Consider the following 21,135-nt stretch of genomic DNA (forward strand, 5'->3'; position numbering starts at 1 on the left):
CCTATGCCAAATGGTTTCATAAGGGAATCCCCTGTTCCTAGGGCCACCTTCTGACATGCTGGTGCCCAAGGATGCTAGGATGGTTCCATGCAAAAGTAAAAGCACTTTGAAGTCAGGAGGATATTAGCACCACCCTCCACATCTGAGGTCTCACTCCCACTCCTTATTTTGAGCTCAGAACAGTAGGCTTCCACACACCAATCCTATACTTACCACCTTTCACAAGATCTCAGAAAAAAGGACTAAAAAGATACTAGAGTGAAATGACAGGACCAGGAAAAAAAAAAAACAACCCATCCACCAGCCAGAGGCAGCAGTGGGGGCAGGGTATATAAACATCCGTGGGAAGACAGGGGAGATCCAGGGATTGTCTGATGGCTGGGTCACCCCATTATCTTCCACCATGGAGACTACTTCCCCAACCTAGGCCAGAATTTCCCACCCAACTCAAGCTACCCCGAGGTGTGGAAGGGTGCACACTGAAAGGTACCTTAGACACACACGCACACGGCCACCAAGGGGCGGACTGTCTATGTCGGCACCACCCGAGCCGCGGGAGGCAGTCCTGGCCCTGCCCGGTCACACTGTGGCTGGCTGTGAGCAGCTCCTCTGGCTGGAGCTGTGGCGGCTCAGGACGAAGGTGGAGGAGTTGCTCTTCTTGCTGACGCTGGTCTCTCCCGGACGGCTGCCCTTCAGGCAGCTGGACGAGCAGCAGAGGCAGCGCTGCACAAGTTCGTGGAAGAGGTGGCCGGTGAACAGCATGTAGATCCAAGGGTTGCAGCAGCTGTTGAGGCTGGCCAGGAGCATGGCTATGATGAAAGCCGAGGCTGAAAGGGGGAGGGTGCGGGAGAAAGGAGAACAGGCGATCACTACTGGGGGGCCACCATCATTTCCTGAGCACAGCCTTTCCCAGGCAGCAGGTGCTGGGTCACAAGACAGAGAAACAGAGAGACAAAGTCTGCCTGCCTTTCATACTGTGGCTCTGGGCGTGTGCTCAGCCTGCCCCAACACGCACACGCACCCCAGCCTTCCCAGGATCGGCCCAGCCCTAGAATGCTCCCTGTTCTTTCTCTCATCAAAAGAGTACCCGCTGAATGCTTCTGTCAGCAGGAGCTGCACTCGTCACAGCCCCCTGTTCATTCATAACTCACCCAGCAAGTATCCGGTCTGTGAGTCTGAGTGCCCAAGAGCACAGAGTCTGGAAGCTGCCAGACTTAGTGGTCTTGTTCCACCAGCAACAAATTACTTTAGTTTCCCAGGAGACTGCTGTTTGCTAATGTTTCCGTGGCAATACTAAGCGTATCCAAACCTTATGGGAATACTGCAAGGATTAAAAAATGCCTGGTACACAGTAAGTGCCCAGTACACGGTGGCTGCTAGCGTGACGTGTGCCACATAGCAGGCTAGGCACTGGGGACACAAAAATAAGATACGTAGCACCATGGGGTGGGCACGATGCCAGTCAGGTTGGGCAGACCAAGGAGGGGGTTCAACTCTGAGCAAATCGTGGCCAACCCCACAGAAACCCATATTTGAGCTGATACCTGAAGGATGTTAATGAGTTTCCCAGGCAGGGAAGGGAGGAAGGGTGCTCCAGGCAGAAGGAACGGCCCAGGCAAAGGCATGGTGGCAAGAAAGCGTTACCAACTTCGCAGCTGAGAACACTGAAAGCTCTGTACCCCTAAAAGTGCTGCTCCCGCACGACACATCAGACTTATACAGGAGAAAAGGTTTCCCTGAAATTATTTAAGGCACTGGACGGAAGCCATTATACTAAGGATTTACTGTGTTCCAGGCAAAATTAAAGATCAACTTCAAGACATTGCTTGTCACAAATTCAAGCTTCAAGAGAAAAGAAAAATTCCTAATCCTGGGGCGCCTCGCTGGCTCAGCCACTAGAGCATGCGACTCTTGATCCTGGTGTCGTGAGTTCAAGCCCCACGTTGGGTGTCAAAGAAAGACGGAAAGAGAGAGAGAGGGAATGAATGAATGAAAGAGGAAGAAAGAGAGAGAGAGAAAGAAAGGGGGGAGGGAGGGAGGGAAGGAAAGAAGGAAGGAAGGGAGGGAGGGAGGAAGGGAGGAAAGAAGGAAGGAAATTCCTAATCCTATATACTTCCAAGTAGAAGGAGGGGGAAAAATCTGAGTTTCTTGCAACGGACTTCAATCTGACAGACTGCAGATATCTCCCACCAGTGGAGGAGAATGAGCAATCCCTCAAGAAACCTGCAAGGCAGACGATGTACCCGAGAATGCTGCTCACAGCCACATCCTTATCAGTGAAGGCAGCCGCAAGAAGACTTGGAATATCTGCTGGTCTTTGGTCTTTTCGACAGGAAGTTTTCAAAAAATAACTTCAGAATTCTGGGGCGCCTGGCTGGCTCAGTCGGAGCGGCGTGCGACTCTTGATCTCAGGGTTGTGAGTTTGAGCCCCACGCTGGGTGTAGAGATGACTTAAATGAATAAGTAAATAAAAACTTTAAAAAAATAAATAACTCCGGAATTCAAGAGCTAAATCCAGGAAAGGACTTCTCACAGGGACAGTCAGGCCACAGGGTCTAGGTGCTGCCACAGAGACAGAGCGTGGAGACATCTGTCAGCAAGGTCACGAAGCATCAAAGGGAGAAGGATGATTGTCTGCAAGACGAATGTTTGGTTCTCAAGGTGGGATCCCTGGATCACCTGGGAACTTGTTAGAAGGTAAATTCTCGGGGCGCCTGGGTGGCATAGCGGTTAAGCATCTGCCTTCGGCTCAGGGCGTGATCCCGGCGTTATGGGATCGAGCCCCACATTGGGCTCCTCCACTATGAACCCGCTTCTTCCTCTCCCACTCCCCCTGCTTGTGTTCCCTCTCTCGCTGGCTGTCTCTATCTCTGTCAAATAAATAAATAAAATCTTTAAAAAAAAAAAAGAAATGTAAATTCTCAGGCCCTACCCTGAGTGTACCCTAGACCTACTGGACCAGATACACACACGAGCTGGAGAACCACTGGTCAAATTCCTTGGTGCACCTGTTGGCACAAGAGCAAACTACAGCAGATAAAACCAGAAAGTCTGGCACAAGAGGATGTTTAGGAAAGCAAAGGAGGAGCGTCTAATCCTCAGACTAAAATAGTAAAGAACAGGAAAGCAGAAAAGTGGAAGGTGAAAGAAAGCCAGTACTGCTCATTTTCTATAAAAGAGAGTGAGAAAAATATACTTGATTTGGGTGGCTAAGAAGATGAATTTAAGTTTAGAAATTCTGGTGAGAAATCACCAAGACTAAAAACGGAATGTCCTCAAAATCATAATTAAATGTATAAAATAAAGGAGGCAAAATCAACACATAAAGTTAAAATTTAAAAAGCACATTAAAAGAGGGGGTAAACAGAGGGGGAATGAACCACGAGACTATGGACTCCAGGTAACAAACTGAGGGCTTCAGAGGGGAGGGGGGTGGGGGAATGGGATAGGCTGGTGATGGGTAGTAAGGAGGGCACGGTATTGCATGGAGCTGGGTGTTATACACAAATAATGAATCATGGAACTTTACATCAGAAACCAGGGATGTACTGTATGGTGACTAACATAACATAATAAAAAATTTAAAAATAAATAAATACACAAATACTTTTTATCAAAATAAAATTAATTAATTAATTAAAAGGGCACTGAGAAGTAAACTACCAGACACAGAGGCAAGAACACAGGCGTGTCAGGACAGGCAACCGGGTAGAAGGACACAGCAGGAACGAAGCTCCCGCTTGCACAGGAAGACACCACCTTTTACCTAACTGTAGAGTTACAATTGTATCTTTTCTCTTAAGCTATTTGCCTGACTTTACATTTGGATCATTTAACTTATTTATCCTATTTTTAAAAACACATACAAAAAAGCATACAGAAACATCAACAATGAAAAAGAAAACAGTTAATGAATTCCCAAGTCGCCCCACAGAGATTTCCCACCCCACGTGGCCAGCCTGGGTGGGAGGAGCTGGGCCCAGGGCCCGCGCCTCTGCCCGCCCCTGGTGGCCACAGAAATGAGTGATGGGCCTGGCGCGGCTCCTTGGGGGATGGGGGGCCCTCTCTAAACTGAACCTGCTCCTGTCAGGCAGCTGAATGCTAAGGGCACAATGGGAGTTTTAAAAATTTGGCAATATCCTAACCATCGAGAGACAGGAGTCCCCGGGGGTGGAAACACAAGCCATCAGCTGGGAAGAGAGCTACCTGGGAATCAGAAACAGGCTGCGGAGGACATTTCAGAGGAAGGAAGCAACAAGAATGAAGGCACATAAGTGACGATGTCCAAGAACATTCAGGGACTGCCAGAGCTGGAGTAAGAGAGTTTCACGGGGAAAGAAACAGCAAAGAGCCAGGCTGAGGAGAATCTTGAATCCAGGCCCTCTGACTTCAGTCTATAGACAATGGGGAGCCATTGATGGTTTCTGAGCAGGTGACTGACTGCACCTCCCCAGCCCTCTGCGCTCACTGTACCTTGTTTAGACCACCTGCTGCCCTTTCTGGTGGCTAGAGAGGCTTCACAGGGTTGCAGAACAACAGGAACAGCACAAAACATGGAAAACATTGTCCTCACAATTCACGATGTTGTTTCCAAGAGAGCACGTGACAACGCAGCAATGCTGACCATGGGAATCACTGCTCAAGCTTGCACGGGACCCTGTGGTTTTCAAAGCAGACTCATTGCCATCTTATATGTGAGGAAAGTGAAGCCCAGGAGCGAAGTGACTTCTCCAGGTCCACACAACATGTCACACTGTGTTTCTACCTGAAACTAATGAAGTCATTCCTTTTCAAACTAGGTCAGCATTCACACAGGTCAGGTTGGCACCATTTAGCGAATCCTCTCAGTCCCAAAGCAAAGACAGAGGCTTGCCAGGCAATCACTCATAAGGTGTGATTTGAGGGACAGAGTCAGCCACTACCCTTTTCCCACACAGATAGAATTGTCCCTGGAAGCTAGGTATGGCCTGTTCCCAGTGATGGTCTTTTATAATCTAAGTATATCTGGGATGGGAAACACATTACCTCTTATCAAATCACCATCATTCCTAGAAGAAATGTCTCCTGGTCTAGGCCAGGGACCAGCAAGCTGTATAGTTTGGCCTGTGGGGGCCAAACCCCACCTGATGCTTGTTTTTCTAAATAAAGTTTTATTGGAATACAGCCATACCCATTTATTCATATATTGTCTATGGCATCTTCTGCACTACAAGGACAAAGCTGAGTACCTGTTACAAAGACCTTATACCCACAAGCCTAAAAGAGTTACTGCCTGGCCCTTTACAGAAAGCTAGCCAATCCTGGATGCCTGGAGGAGGGGCAGATGTTAAAAAGGGGTGAGAAGGACTCAGAAGGGCAGGAGGAAACCCACAGAGCAAGCCCAACCCACTTCTCCCCACACTGCCTTGAGAAGAACCGGGTGATGGCTTTGCTTTCAAGTTACCCAGACATGGCACAAATCCCAGCTCTGCCACTTTGCACTTTGTGTGTTTTAGGGCAAGTCACCTAACCTCTCTTAACCTCAGTTTCTCCATCTGTGAAATGGAACTTCTTTACAGAATCATTGCCAAGTTTCATAAGACAGGACTCTAAGTACCCATCATGATTCCTGGCACTCAGTAAAAGTAAAAACTTAATGAACTCAGCTATTGCCATTATCACTACCATGCTGTGTACACGCCCAGGAAATGCTACTTTTCTTAAAGATAGCAGAGTTAACGCCAACCCGTGTGAAACAATGGGGAGAGGCTGCTCCCTGTGCTAGGCTGTGTCTTGGAATCTGAGACAGCCCAGGGTGGGGCAGAGGACACAGGACCCACTGGCTGAGCTTCTGGAAGTTGCACTGTCACATGGCAGTGTCCATCCCGTGTGGTTCTTGGGCCGGACCGCATGGCCAAGAAGGTCAGCTTATACGTAGATCGGCTTCCTGGCTCTACAGGCTGGCACCACCAGTGTAACCGACAAGCTCATCTACCCTCCTCTGCTAGCTTGTCACTTCTGGACAGGTTTAAACAGACTGAAACAAGGGGCCATCTTCAGGGAGAGCGAGGGGGGTGACAGGGTGCCACAAACCCAAAGGTGTGCTGAAACAATGAACCAGAGATAGAGGAGAATGTTCATGCCTTATTCCGTCTTACTTGGGGTCCCGGGAATGTCTGATCGTGCCCTGTAGATTTCAGTGCTAAGATCAGTGCCACGTTTTAACTCACGTGGAAGCCTGGACATGGCAGCTGGGGGAAGCTGCTGTCTCTGCACCGCAAACTGCCCCTCCCCTTTCCGCTCGCTTTCCAGCTCCAGGTCCTGGGACATGCCACTCTTTGGCTGTTCTTCTGTACTGAAATCCTTACCGTGTGGACTGTCTTCTTTCTTTCCTTTTTTTTTTTTTCCATTTATTTATTTATTTGAGAGAGAATGTGAGCATGGGGAGGGGCAGAGGGAGAGAGAGAGAGAGAGACTCTCAAGCAGGCTACATGCCCATTGCAGAGCCCGACTCGGGGCTTGATTGCACGACCCTGAGATCATGACCTGAGCCAAAATCAAGAGTCAACCACTTAACCAACTGAGCCTCCTAGGTGCCCCAGGACTGTCTTCTTCAAACACAGCTACCCTCGGGGTGTATGCTGGTGAGGCACCATAAGCGACAGAGAGGTGCTGCCTCAAGCTGGGTCTAGCAGGTTTGCAGCGGAGCCCAGGTCCTGTCTTAGGACCCAGGGGCTCATTCCCCAGCTGCCAGGGAGCTGGCCAATGAGGCTCTCGGCTGAGTTCCTCTCAGGGCACTGCCTTTGGCCAGAGCAGAACACCCTGTCCCAGGAGCAGCCTACATCCAGTGACCAGTCCATGCAAATGTACAAAGGTCCACCCCTCACCTTAACTCAGGCTTCTCCAAAGGGCCGTCCCTGCTGCCAGGCTCTAACCCTGGGCCCCAGACACATGTTGGACAAGGCAGAGCAGATTCTGAAGTCAGAATCCACCGACTCCTCCAGAGGTGTGGTGTGCAGCCAGCAGACCTCCTCTGGGATCAGGGAGGTGGGGGGGTGTTCACCGAGCGGCCCCAGTGGAGCACTGGCTCAGGGAGAAGTCAGGGACACAGGATTCAGACGCAAACCCCTGGGGTTTCTCTGAGCCACATCTACTGTATGAGCCTTAACATCTTTATCTGTAAATTGTAGGTGATACTTGCAAGGGCTTCGAGAAAACTGGGGGGGGGGGCGGGGAACGTGTAAAGGGGCTTTGTGAATGACAGTGTTCGTTCAGGTGGTTAGTATCATTATTAACGGATATGAGATATGACCAACTGCACCCTTTTGTAAAGCCCAAAGTTTGGAGGCTCCTGACCCAGGTCAATTAAAGAAATTGTCCTTTGCCTGTGTTTACATGACTTCAAAAATTAAAAAAAAAAAAAATTAAAACCCAGAGCCCTGGGGTTGGATGACATGCCACCAAAGGAATCCTGATTGTCCATTTGGAAAAGCTTACCCAGCCAGTGACATACGAAACCCAAAAGGGAAGGTGGTTGCCACCCTGAGGAGGGCAGGATTTCAGGGTCTCCGCTGGGACCCCATCTCTTCCTCTTGCTCCCCATACAAAAAAATCCCTCCATAGACAGAGCCTTGAGTGGTGCAAACTGCTCTCTCTCATCCTTGCCAAAAAGGGGGGCTGGAGGGAGGCACTGGTCCAGGGACTGGTCCTCACACCTACCTGGCCACAAGCTTAGGGCTTTTCTCAGAGGGAAAGGAGGAGGAGGTAAGATGTTCTAGCATCTTTTCATGCCCTGCGCCCACTGCCACAGCACCAGCCCAGGGGACCTGCTCTCAAGGGAGAGACAGACATAGAACACAGACTCTACTAAGCAAGGAGCAAGGAGGTGCAGCACTCAGAGGCCGGCTGGTGGGCCCAAGCCTGGGGACTAGGGGTGATCTTCCAGTGGGGGCTCCTAGGCACCAAGCAAGAGATGTGAGCAGAAATGGCCACCCGCCAAAAGCCAGATCCCCTGCTGGACAATTTTACCCCCAGGAGACAGAAACAACTCTGTATTTCCACTCAGCACTGTGATTCATGGAGGGGTGGGTGGCAGAGGGCCACTTGAGGACGAGGACGGTATGCCCCAGAGCGTTCCACCCGCCTACGAGCCTGGCTTTACTCAAGCCCCAAGAACTCCCATGTTCAGATTTCCCGGCACCCCCTCCACCCTGTCACCGAAGGCCCAAATTAGCCCCGAACAGCTGATGGGCACCTGGCCACGGTCTCTCTGGGCTGCACTGTGCCTGAGGCAACTAATGCATTTCACACACACTTCAAAGATGTATGGCTGAGCTAACATCTCTCATCTGAGTCGGATCAAGCCCAGCCACCTTTATAAGAGGCCCTGGCTCCAGAAACCAATTGCTTGGTTCAAGGACCCCACCGCCATGGGATCGGGAATTTGGGTCTAAGTACCTTATTTCTAGAAGGGCTGTGTAAGAATTTGAGAGCTGTAGTCTACAGAAGGCTTTTTTTTTTTTTAATGATTTTTGAATGCACACTTACATAAAGATTGAATACTAGTATATATTATGAAGTGCCTTTTTTGAAAAGACCACAATTTTACAACATTGGAATTGTTTTAAAATTCACAGATGTGTGATCACCCCACGCATCATAAAGCCAGGATTAAGAGCCAAATTTGTGGACGACAGAGCTTTAAGTGAGCTTCTATTATGTCAGTGCCCAAATATGGGGGACATGTTGAGCGTACTAGGCTGGACCTAAGGAATGACCACATTCTGGAAGCAGAAGACTGGGGCCTCTTGGTAAACAACCAGCCCTTCTCTACCCTGCAGGGAACGACAGGCTGTGCAGCCAATTTCAACCACAGGTGCAAAGGCAAACTGCTCATTTTGATAAAGAGGTAAGATATTAAAGACTTCCTACTGAATATGTAGTCAATGGGCCACCTGCATAGACATCACCTGGCTGCTTGGTAAAAATGCAGACTCTTGGCTCCCTCCCAGACCTCCTAATCAGAATCTGCATTTTAACAAGAGCCACCCCCCACATGATCTGTGTGCTCACTGAAGTTCTAGAAGTACCCCTCCAATAGGGAGAAAGATAATAATGAAGTAACTACCTGATGATGGAATGTGCTTCTTTGCATAGCCAGCTCCTACTCATCCTTGGAAACCCTTTTCAAATGTTGCTTCGTCTCTGAAACCCTACCGATTTTTTTCCTCCAGGGAGACAGAATCAAATAATGCCTCCTGGGGCACTCAGTTAGGGGTGATCAATAAACACTGATAGTAAAGGTCTCTTTTACTGGGGCATCCCTTCACATTGTCATTACTTACATTTCCCGGCTGGTGGCTGGGGGCTGGGTGTCATTTGTGGAAAATGGGAAGAGTTCTATACGGGACTGAACTGAAGTGAAGCATGAAATTGGCAGATGGGAAGTCCTGATAACAGCTGTTGGAAAGGCAAAAAGGCAATCTCCCTGCTTGACAACAGGAGGGGGCTCTAACACCGGATGCTAACGCAGTTCCCTCTAGGAAAATCAGGTTCAGGGGTGCCTGGGTGGCTCAGTCGTTAAGCGTCTGCCTTCGGCTCAGGGTATGATCCTAGGGTCCTGGGATCGAGCCCCACATCAGGCTCCCCGCTCCACCGGGAGCCTGCTTCTTCCTCTCCTACTCCCCCTGCTTGTGTTCCCTCTCTCGCTGGCTGTCTCTCTCTCTGTCAAATAAATAAATAAAAATATTTAAAAAAAAAAAAAAAGGAAAATCAGGTTCATGCTCAGATATCCAGGTCTGGTGGAGAGAAAGAGAGAGAAAAGGAATGAACAAGAGTGACCGTTTAGGTGTGAGGTAGGGGCCATGGAGGGCAGAGGCCCGTGGGACTGGAGCATCTGACAATGGGCAGGAAGTGCCAGCTCCCTGACCAGAGACTCTGGCAGAGGCTGCCCTCTGTGGCCCAGAATCAGGATCACAGGAATCAGGGGCTGGGACTGGACTGCCTGGTTACACCCCCTTCCTGCTCACACCTTAGGCAAGTGTCCCCGGCGACTTCTAAAACCCAGAACTAGAACCTTCCCACCTCCCCTCCTGCTGCGTCCTCCAGGTAGGGCTTTAGTTTCTCTTTACCTCCTAATGCTAGTTCGGAGCACCCACGGGCTCGCTACCAGTCCTCACCGGAAACTGCAGCCCCTCTGCTCACACGGTGCTCCGGCCCTCACAACTCCCACCTCCGATGGCCCTGCCCCAGCCCAGGACCTGACAGGCTTGGAATCTCTCTGCTTTTTAAAGCAGATGTTGGGGGCACCTGGGTGGCTCAGTTGGTTAAGCATTTACCTTAGGCTCCGGTCATGATCCCGGGGTCCTGGGATCGACTCAGGAGTCCCAGGCGCCTACTCAGCGGGAAGTCTGCTTCTCCCTCTGTCCCTCCCCCCTGCTTGTGCTCTTGCTCTCTCTTGCTCTCTCTCTCTCTCACATGCTCAGTCTCATTCTCTCTCTCAGATAAATAAAATCTTTAAAAAAAAAAAAAAGGCAGACATTGAGCACTTACTATATGCCAGGCACCGTGCCACCAGTAACCACAGCCCACTCTGCCCACAACCTAAACTTTCTTCCTAACTCCAGAAACCTGGACTCCAGGCAGGTTTAGTCAACTGCCTAAGGTCACCGCTGCCCCTCCATCACACTCCAGCTTAGGACTTAAGAGCCTGGCAGAAAATGGGGTGTTGCTCCCGGAGCTCTGCAACCTATCTTGACCTGACTGTCCCATGTTTATCAAACGCCAGCTGTTGGCCTCAGGAAGGCAGGTGAGAAACTGGGGAGGGCTCCCTGCAAACTCTCCTCACGGGAGGACTGAGGTATCAAAGCACAGGTTGTGTGGCCAGGACCCTTGGGAGGCAGTAATGACTACAGAATGGACGCACTGTCCTTCAGAGGAGGAAGGAGACCGTGCGTGAGGCTGCCAAGTTGTGCCCTGCACAGCTCCTGGGAGCATCATTTTCACAGACCATGAGGTAAATGGCGCCCCCTGGGATTGTGCCACAAAGCAATCCACACTTGGACTTGGCCTTTGAAGGCTAGGTCTCCACAGAAGAGACTGGAGTGGGCATTCCTCTGGTGAGAACAGAATCAGCATGGGTGCTAAGCAAAAGGACCCTGTAGGAACTGGCCAGTCACCAGGCCTGGCTGGGGGCACACAAGGCAGACTGGCCAGAGCCCAGGGCAGAGGGGACGAGGGTGCCCTCGTTCGTTAGATATTAATTCAGGCCACGCCTCCATAGTGGGTCTAAACCAGCGCTTCTCAACCAGGGACGATTTTGCCCCTTAGGGGACATTCAGCAATGTGTGGACACTGTTGGTGGTCATGACTGAGGAAAAGGTGCCAGTGGGATCCCGCTGGCAGAGGCCAGGGACGTTCCTAAACATCCCACAGCACCCGGGATGGCCGCCCTCCCAACACGATGATCTGGCCCAGAACGCAGGAGCGCCCAAGTCGAGATGCTCTGCTCTCAACCAAAAAGCTGGTGATGGAAAGGAAAGTGCCACCAAGAGAGGTGTGGTACGGCTAGGATGGAGGGGTCAGTGGGTAGCAGGGAGAGCGGAGAAGCGCAGGCTTTGAACCCAGAGTCCTGAGAGGGTGGTGCCATGAGGGGACAAGGCAGCCGGCTGTGTGTGTGTGTGTGCGTGTGTTGGCTGTTTCAGCAAAGAGAGCCCAGGGGTGTAGAGATGTTGGGATCACAAAGGGGGTGCAGGGCTCTGGGGCCAGGCCAGGAATCAGCTTTCTAAAAGCACCCAGAAGATCCCAAGGCCGAGCATGGTGGACCACCTTGAAAATGCTGGCCTGGTGAGGAGGGGCGGGGTGACAGGGCAGTCTTTGGCGTGAGGGGATGCAGGTTCAAATCCCAGCTCCACCCCTTACTCAACAGTGTCCTCGAGTAGGTCTTGCCTCTCTGAACCTGTTTCCTCCTCTGTAAAATGGGGACAAAGCCCCCTTACCTTGCTCTGTTCGGATGAGGATGAGATGTGGGGCTCGGTATTCAACAAGTGGGGGCTCCTGTTACCAGCTACTCTAACTCCTCATGTCACTGAAGCGAACGCCCACAGAGGGTGTCCTATTCTATCCCCACTGTTCAGCTGGGAGTGACAGAGGCCTAGAGATCACACAGAGACATGCCCCAAATCACAGAGATGGCAACAAGACCAGGTCTCTGAAGGGGGCTTTCACCACTGCCCAGTGCTGTCTCCTGGGACTGATGCAATGGGGGCTAGCAGAGCACAGTTCAGCCCCCAGCCAGCCCCTGCCCCTGGAGGTGAGCCCCGTGGGGTTCCCTTTGCTTCCAACAGTTGTCAGCGCAAAGCGGTGGAGTGGTCAAGTGGGCAAAGCCCTCAGGCAGCTGACTGGCCAGCCGAGCCTCTCCAGAGAGGACCTAGAGCTGGGAAAGGTCTGCTCTGGCAGCTGACCTCCTGACCCACAGCCCCTCACAGCCTCCCCACCCCCCTCAAATATCCATTGAATGGAAGAAGTGTGCAGCAACCAATTGATTTTTTTTTTTTTGCTGTTATTAATCAAACCTCTGGGGGGAAAGGTGGAATCACCTGGGACAGAAACCCAAAAGGAATTTGCATCAGCCAAGAACATAACTCACAACTGCTTAATGACAAGAGTGTGGTTGTTAACTGTCCATCTAATTGCAATTTATCCCCAGAAGGGCCAAGGTTCAAGAGCTCTTCAGGGCAGAGAATGATCTGTCCAATCTCCTCCAGCCCTCCCTCCCCCACTGCTCTGCCTATCAATGGCTCACCTGAAGATAGACTCTCCAAGATGCCTGGCCCACCCAAACCTTGGGCACAATACCCTTGAAAAGGTGAGATGGGTAGGCCACACCGGAGGGACCACAGTTCCACAGAAAAAGGGAGGAGCTGGGAAGCTCATTTTCAGACAGGGAAACACTTAACACCGGGCCTCCTGTGCATTTCCACCTTTCTCCTAGTACAACACTCCTGACTGATGTTTGGTTGCCCCCGGGTGACTGGGGTGCTCACTTCTTCACCAGGCAGCCAGTTCTAGTGTTGGAGGGCTGCTTAGAAGATCATTATTTCTCCAGAGTCCAAATCCACACACCCATCCCAGCCTATCTCAAGCACCTTTCTCCTCCCGTATCCCTCGTATTTGTTCAACCGGCATTGACTGAGCTCCCGATGGGTGCCCAGCCCCGTGCTCAGCATTGGACACATACCAGTGATCAGGACAGAAGGTGTCCCTGTTGTGACCAGGTTCACGGTCCAGCCTTAACAAGTTTCTCCTCCAATTACCAACCTCCCTGGACACACTGCCTTACTGTCTACAGGCTCTGCTTCCACCCCTCAGCCACCTCACCCCATTCCATCTGGGATCTCAGGAGAAAAATGCCCATCTTGTCCCTCAGGAACACCTGCCAAGATTCTCAGAGTCAATCCCAAGAATGCAAACAAAACTTGTAACAAGTAGAATGGGGGACAGAGGAGAAGAGTGACATTGATCATGTGGCCCCCCGGTGCCACGAGGCACACCATGTCATTCTCATAACAAGCCCCCAGGTAGGGCTTTGCTTCCTTGATTAAACACAGGAGGAAGCTGAGGCCCAGAGAGGTGTAACAGCTTGCTCAAGGACACACAGGAGAAAGCGCAGAGCAAGCTCCAAACAGAGGCCAGCCGTGTGCTTCTTTCCCTGCACAAACCATGCAGGGTTCCACAGTGCCTGCCCACTGTCCTGGCCCACCAGACGGGTCCCCTGGTTCTTCTGCAGTCTCTGTGCAGTGGAGGCCCCCACCCTGCTCTCTGGGCATTTTCTCGCTCCCATGGGAATCAGCCGGTTTGAGAGAAAAGGGGACTATTCTGCATATGGCTCAACTATGAAGTGTGAGTGAGTTTTTTTTTTTAATTCAAAAGCTTCTCCCCTAGCTTCCAGGCACCTTCTGGTGAAAACAGGAGCCACGAAAAGTGTTCGGTGTGGACAGGTGGCACACCTGCCCCATCTGCCAACCTGTCCCCCCTCCTCTCTCAACTCTGCCTACTGGACCAGGCATTTCACAAAAACTAGAGCCAGAGACTCAAAATCAGCCCCATCACACCCAAGCGGCATCAACGAACCCCTGGAAATACAGACATACCCCCTCTCTACCTCCTCCCTCCCAACTGCCCCAGGTCGGAATCCTTGGGACCAGCAGCAAAGCAAATCCCACTGAGTTCAAGGGGAAAGGTCAGCGCCAAATCTTTGACAGTGGAATTTGCTTGTGAAGATACATATGGGGCTGGTCCCCACACCCACCATGGGTATGTGGTCTCACTCCTCCTCCTGCGGTCTCACAGGCCTCACTAAAGCAGGGCTCCAGCAGCGGGTGGCTGCTTTGGGTGGACGGGATCAAAACCTCACTCAGTGATTAGGATATGTGTTGACCATATACTCTCATCCTTTAAGGAGGAAATTAGGAATAGGAGAGCAGGTGAGGGGGTGGACAACAAGAAGTCATATGAAGAGGAGGTAGGGGAAAGGAGGAAGGAGAAAAATTCACCAGGGAGAAAAATGAATGGGAGGGGCCCGTGGAGGGAAAGAGAGAGGAATGAATGAACTCAATGCTGAGATGTCCTCATTCTAAAAGCAAGACACTCATTAGTGTCAAGGGAAAGATGGGGACCCTCACCCAAAGTCCCACACTAGTAAGGGCTGGAGGGAGGGCTCCCCAATATGTCTCCCCAGTATCTGGTCAGTATCAGCCTCACTTCCTCAAGGACTAGTGTTTGAGCTCCTCAAGACGCGGGTCTGGTATCTTTTCAGCTCCCACCCAGGAAACAGGTGTAGCCTGATGCCTTAATTAGAAACATCCACTGCCGGCTTTTGCCCAACCCATCTCCCTAGTTCTGCGTTCTTCATCAGAAGCCTGGCACAGCAGGAAAGGGCTGGGGTGGGAGCAGGAACCCCCAGCTCTAGTCTGCCTCCGATTGGCTCTGTGACCTGGAGCAAGCCCCTTCCCCACTCTGGACCCTGAACCCTTTCTGCAAGGTGTGAGCAGGGGCTACACCATGGAGCCCCAGCCTGCTATACCACAGGTGCTCAGAAGTGCTCAATAATTGCCCTGGTCACTAGGTTAACAGGCAGGGCTGGGTAAAGCCAGGAGTCTGTGGTTTCTGGAAGAGAGCAAAGCAAGGTTATCCAGCTGAATGAAGGGACATTTCAGCTTCCACAGGATGGTTGTATTTTAGACTTCTGGGAGCAGGAGTGATTATATTTAGAAAGGGGACATTTCTGCAAAAAGGGTAAAAGCAAACCCCTTGGTCTACCCTTACAAGCATTAGAATCACCTGTATCCCAGGGCAGTGCTATGGGCTTACCCTCAAACAAAATGTGTAAGTCATTCACCATCACTGATCATCACTCCTGCTGTTTGCATATGAGCTATTGGAATTGTGTGCAATGAAGGCGAAGCTGCCTTGGAGCTCCCAGCAGCCCAGCGCTGGCCACAAGCCCCAGGACTCAAGGCGCTCTCTGCTCCCCCAAGCTCCCTCCCCGCAGACCACCCCATTCTACCCTCTCCTCCCCTCCATCTTCCTCGCACTGTCCTCACCAAAGACCTCCACAATCCTGCAATCTGGAGAGCTCATTCCCTCCCTACAGAAATCCCCCAGCGTCCCAGGTCAAACCGGAAAGTTTGCATGGGGCTCCCATCTTTTTCCCACCCTTCCCCGCAGCCCTCTAGCACAAGCAACCGTCTCTGGCCCTGGGCACCCCCAGCCCCTGGCCCACCCCCCTTAGCACTCACCTCTCTACCTTTCCAGACTCACCAATTCTAACAGGTGAGGGATTGAGGGACTCGACCTTACAACCCCACAACACCCCGCCCCTGTACTACACAGGTCCTCAGCTCCAAGCTGGACAAATCAAACAGCCCACCTCCCTCGGCCCTCTTTTAAACCAGACCCCAGACCCCGGGTGTTCAGGATGACGTGAACTTAAAGGGGAGGTTCAACATAAAGTAAACTCAAAGTGGTGAGAGCTTGAGCTTGGACTCGGGTTCAAAAGTTACTTCCACCACTTGCTAATTAGGTAGGAAAGTCATTTGAACCTCTGTTTTCCCATCCATAATAATGAACCATATACCCCATACGGCCCCAAGGACTGTGCTAAGGACTTTGCATGCATTTTCTCATTTCATCCCCCTGATGAGAGCCGGTACTTTCATCATTATGGTCATTTTACAGAAGAGGAAGTCAAGCCCCACATCCCTTGGCCAATGGATAATGGAACCATTACTCAAACCCAGCTCTGCAGGATTCCCAAACCCACTCTCCCCCACGCCCCCGCACGAGATCCCCAGAACACTGTAGGCGCTGAGAAGGCAGGACAAGGCCCCTGCCCCGCCGCGCTCCCTCCTCCGGTTTCCCGCCAGCGCTACCTTCCTTGGGCGCATTGGCGTCCCAGACGCTCCACATCTGCACGAAGAAGAATGGCGTCCAGCACACGATGAAAGCCAGCACGATAATGAAGGTCATCTTAACCGTGCGGATCTTGGCCTTGGAGATGAGCTTGACGCTGCTGACGCGCGCCAGGGCCGCGCGCCCCGGAGCCGCCCGCCGCCGCGCCCTCCGGCCCCTCGGCAGCCGCCGCCCGCCGTCTTGAGTCGCAAGTTCTGCCAGATCTTGAAGCTGATGAGGCCGTAGCAGGCGGCGAGCACGATGACCGGCACGATGTAGACCGCGAGTGTGATCCACGTGATGTAGGCCTTGGGCCCCCAGGGCTGGATGAAGACGGCCCAGCAGTCGAAGACGCCGTCCGCCACCTCGCGCAGCGAGAAGATGTGCACTTGCGGCGCGCTGGCCACCAGACAGCCCAGCCACGTGGCGAGCACCGCCAGGCGGTCCGCGCGGCGACGCAGCGCCCGCAGCGGCTGGCAGATGGCCAGGCAGCGGTCGAGAGACATGAGCAGCAGCAGGTAGGTGGAGGCGAACATGCCCACCACCTGCAGGTACTTGACGAGGCGGCACAGCAGGTCGGGCCCGTAGAAGCGGAAGGTGATGTCCCACAGCAGCTGCGGCAGCACCTGGAACACTGCCACCACCAGGTCCGCTATGCTCAGGTGCTTCATGAAGAAGAAGAGGCGCGAGTGCTTGTGGCGCGTGGTGCGCAGCGCCAGGAGCACGCACGCGTTGCCGCTCAGCGCCAGGAAGAGGATGAGACACAGCACCGCCACCTCCACGCGCGCCAGGGCCTCGTTGCGCTGCGGGGGCCCGGCGGTGCGGTTGCCCTCGGCTTCCGGAGGCGCCTCGCTGCCATTGACAGCCTCCGCGCTCCAGTTGGCCACCAGCGCTCCCTCCATGACCGTGGCTGCCGTGCGCCCCTGGTCTTCAAGCTCTTTAAAAGAGTAGTGAGGCGGGGTGGGGCCCGACGCGCAATCCGGCGCGCCTGGGGGTGGCGGGACCGGGGTGCTCCTCGGGTTCCACTCCCTGAGACCCCGAGGACGATTTGCCGGTCCGAGCCTGAAACAAATCCAGAGGACCCTGTGAAGACCAAGCACTTATCTCCCGACGCGCGTGCGGCTCAGTTGTCCCCTTCCCAAGAACCCCAAATTATTTGGGGCTACGGGCACAACCGCCGGCCGCGGGTGGTGGTTCGGCTGCCACCCCAGAAATCCCCGTTTGAGGTACCTCCTCAGAGCCACTGGAAATGAGCAGGAATCTACCAGACTTGTCAGTTCCTTAGGATCTTAAATCACTTGTACTGAGGAAGAGGGGAGGGTCCTAATCACTTTCCTCTGGGACGGGGCCTCCTAAACAGGCGACCTCTCCCAGAGATCAACTAGCTGCCTGCCCCGCCCTACCCCACCCCGACCCTCAGCACCCCCAACTTCCTCAAGACGCCCCAAACAGCCATCTCTCCTTACTCCTGTTACTTCCTCCAGAGATGCCCCCGAACAGCCACTTGCTTGGGAAACCCCAGCGCAGAACCATCCCCCTTCAGCCTCTTATTTCTAAGACGTTTACCCATCCCCTCTCACTTCCGAACTTCCACAATAACTGCTTCCGTGAGACCCCAATCCAGCGGTCCCTCCTGGAAGAACTCCTGTCTCAATACCTGCCCCCAGGCCGTGCAACTGCTGTTCCGGGTACCCCTCCCAGGAAGATCCTCCCCAGCCCAGCAGCCTCAGGAAGCCGATGCGGTCTTGGCCCTCGACAGTTACTGGCTATAATCTTGATCCTGAGCGGTCTCTTTACAGTCAATCCCTCGGAGCACGGGGCGTGCCTCCAGGTGCCACACTACACGGCGCGAGGCACCCCACCATCTCCACTCGGGTTCCAATGGCTCCACCAGCCCCAGCCGACCCGTCTACCCGTGCGCAAGACCCAGCTACCTGCACCCAGTCCTCGAGCTGGCCTAAAGTTGGTTCCCTGGGGAAACTGCACCGCCGCGGACCTCTCTGAAGACGCGTGCGCTCCCAGGCCAGGTTGGGGTGGCTGCTGGCGGCACCCAGTCGGATACTACCGTGAGGTCTCAGACCCTGAAGGCTCAGCTGGAATCCCCTCGCCCGCACCTAACTGGTCACTGGGTAGGGAGAGAAGGAGGCGAGGAGCGCAGCCGAGGCTGTGCGCGCGGACAGCTTCAGGATGCCGCGCTGTCTGCTGGTGGCCCGCTTTTCTGCAGCCTGGGGCCGGGGCTGCACCACCACACGAGTCCGCTGGGAGGCGCGGAGGGCCGGCCGACCCCCGCGGAGCTGGTTAACTCTCCCAGCGTTCAGCCTGAGCGGTTAACAAACGGGCTTCTTTGACTTCGGCTTAAAACTGCAAGAGGGAAGGAGCTCATAAATCACCCGCTTGGTTTCTTCCTTTCTTGGTTTGGAAGCTCCTGACTCTTAGGCAAACGGGAAGCTTGAATAGCGGTGTCCCCCCCCCCCCCGCCCGCCCCAGTAGATGGTAATGAAGTTGCCAAAGCATCTGACATTTCCCAAACATCAGGTTAATTTCAGCGCTTATTTTTCCCTCCCAGGAGCCTAATATACTGGATTTAGCGGTGAATTCAAGTAAGTCCTTGCTCTGGAATACTTTTGTTCCCATTCCCATTGCTAAGGAATGAGAAATAACTTCTGTTCTAATCAGCACAGGCTGAGGGCTTCATTCTTCAGGTAGTTTTAGGGAAAGATCTCAAGAAAAGAAAAAGAAAAAAATCTATTTTCATTTTAAATTGATTCTGTTCGTCTGTGGCCTGAAGCCATTTCTGCCTCTTTGCCATGCTTCGAAATTAAAATCCTACATGATGCCAAAGGAAGAGGAAATTTAAAGACAGCTTCTTCTGGCTCCCAACTCCTTTTCTAGTCTAAAATCAGGTTGGGGTTTTTTTTGTTTTGTTTTTTGTTTTTTTTAAGTAATTTACAGAGGACAAGAATTTAGGCAGAAAAAAAAAGGTGAGGATTCAAAAATGAACAAGGCTCTTTAAAATTTAAATGCATACTTCCTCCTGACATTTCCCTTCTCCCTCTTTTAATTATGTGGAGAGAACTTAGTTAGTTAAGGCCTGGGTTTCCTGATTCCACAATTATAGCCCTGTGTCAAGACATCCTAGGGACAGACCATTATTCTGTCCTGGTCCCAGGGTTCTAGTTGAGTGAGCATTCCAGGATGGGCCTGGGAATTCCGGCAGCATTGGGAAGAGGTGAAAGTTGTCTTTTTCTTGTCCTTGGGAGTTGCATCATAATATCGTTAAAAAACAAAATTCAAATGAATAAAATTTAAAGATCTTAACTGGCTTTATTCACCAATTCATGAATCAGGCAGTTTCCCATCTACTAAATAAAAAGAAGTTCCAAGGAGCTTTACAAAATGAAAGATTTTATAGGCAGAAGGGAGCCCCAGAAGATGGAAGTGGAAGTTATACTCGGCAACAAAGTGACTGGTTATTGCCCAGTTACTTTCACTACAGGGAATGGCAGGGGTCTATCAGGCAGATACTCACTAGTGCTGATCAGGTGGTTATGGATGGACTGGTTTGAAATTCCTTCCCTGGGTGAGCTGAAACAGAATCTCGGTTTGGTGACGTGGGGCTTAGCATAAGCAACTCCATTTTGGGTCTGTTGTCTTATTTTTATAACACAATAACTAATAGTCTCTGTCTCACAAATTACAGATTAAAGTTACAAACCACTCAGGTGAGGATTAAGTGATCTTGACTTTCTCCCTGGGCCTCAGTTTCCCCACATGTAAAATGAGCAGGCTGGTCAAGATCATCTACTCTCTGAGATCTCATCCTTCTGGTTTTCTGGAATTAGATGATCTATGCCATCTGAGAACCAAATTCTAGGACGTAAAACACATCTTCCCCACTCCATGGTGGGATAAGGGAGGGGTTTTCCCTAAGCACCCCCAATGGGATATATTGTATTTACCCATCATCTTTCCTATTGTACATATCTATCAGTAAAATGTGTTGAGAAAGTGATTAATGGCTTCCCCAAGAACATCTCCCAGTAAATTAATTACTAGGGTCAGATCCTTGCTTCCCAGAAGAATATTTCTGTGGCAATCTGGCTACAGGAGGGCCGTGTGTGAGAAAGCATGGCATTCATACACATCGGCCATTCTTCCCGAGAGAAAGCAATGACAGAGATAAAACATGATACTTCTAATTCCGCAAACATGTCGATTGACAATGGATGTGACAACACAACTCCTAGTAAGGAAGTGGCATAAATAAATGTATTCTCCATCTGTAGACACTGTTGGCCTAGGTGAAGACACAACAAGACATAACTGAGACAAAAAGCATGCTTTGGGAATAACTGAGCTTGGAATAAAAGCAGGCTGTTCTTTTGCAGAAGAAAAGGTTTATTGAGAATTGGATCTTCGGAATCTGTGACTTCTTTTGGAGAAGTAGGACCCTGAGGAGCTGAGAGTCATTTCAAAGTGGTTTTTATCCTCCAAACAAGCAGAACAATTGGGATTCTCATGTTGTCTAGCTTACAGATGGGGTCCAGAGGTTTAGAGGGGGGAGGGGCTTGCCCAAGGCACAAAACTGGTTAAAGGCCAGTGTGGCTGACATGAAGCATGAGGCAAGCCTAGAGAGGTCCACCTGAACCAGACCACCCAGCCTGGCAGCCTTAGGAAGGGGCTCTGCCCTCTCTCCCTCACAGTGCT

At 51.8% G+C, this 21,135-nt stretch overlaps 1 protein-coding gene across 1 annotated transcript; it reads right to left on the reverse strand.

The window, feature by feature from the left end:
• Positions 1-262: 262 nt before the first annotated feature.
• On the reverse strand, positions 263-18,738 carry OXTR (oxytocin receptor). Its single transcript, XM_002920379.4, is given in 5 exon segments — positions 263-827; positions 16,410-16,575; positions 16,577-16,622; positions 16,624-17,490; positions 18,363-18,738. Coding segments are annotated over 4 exon segments (1,167 nt in total). The 5' UTR covers positions 17,331-17,490; positions 18,363-18,738; the 3' UTR covers positions 263-579.
• Between the last annotated feature and the right edge of the window lie 2,397 nt (positions 18,739-21,135).

Source organism: Ailuropoda melanoleuca, chromosome 4 (assembly GCF_002007445.2).
Source record: "Ailuropoda melanoleuca isolate Jingjing chromosome 4, ASM200744v2, whole genome shotgun sequence".
In the NCBI taxonomy this organism is placed as follows: Eukaryota; Metazoa; Chordata; class Mammalia; order Carnivora; family Ursidae; genus Ailuropoda; species Ailuropoda melanoleuca.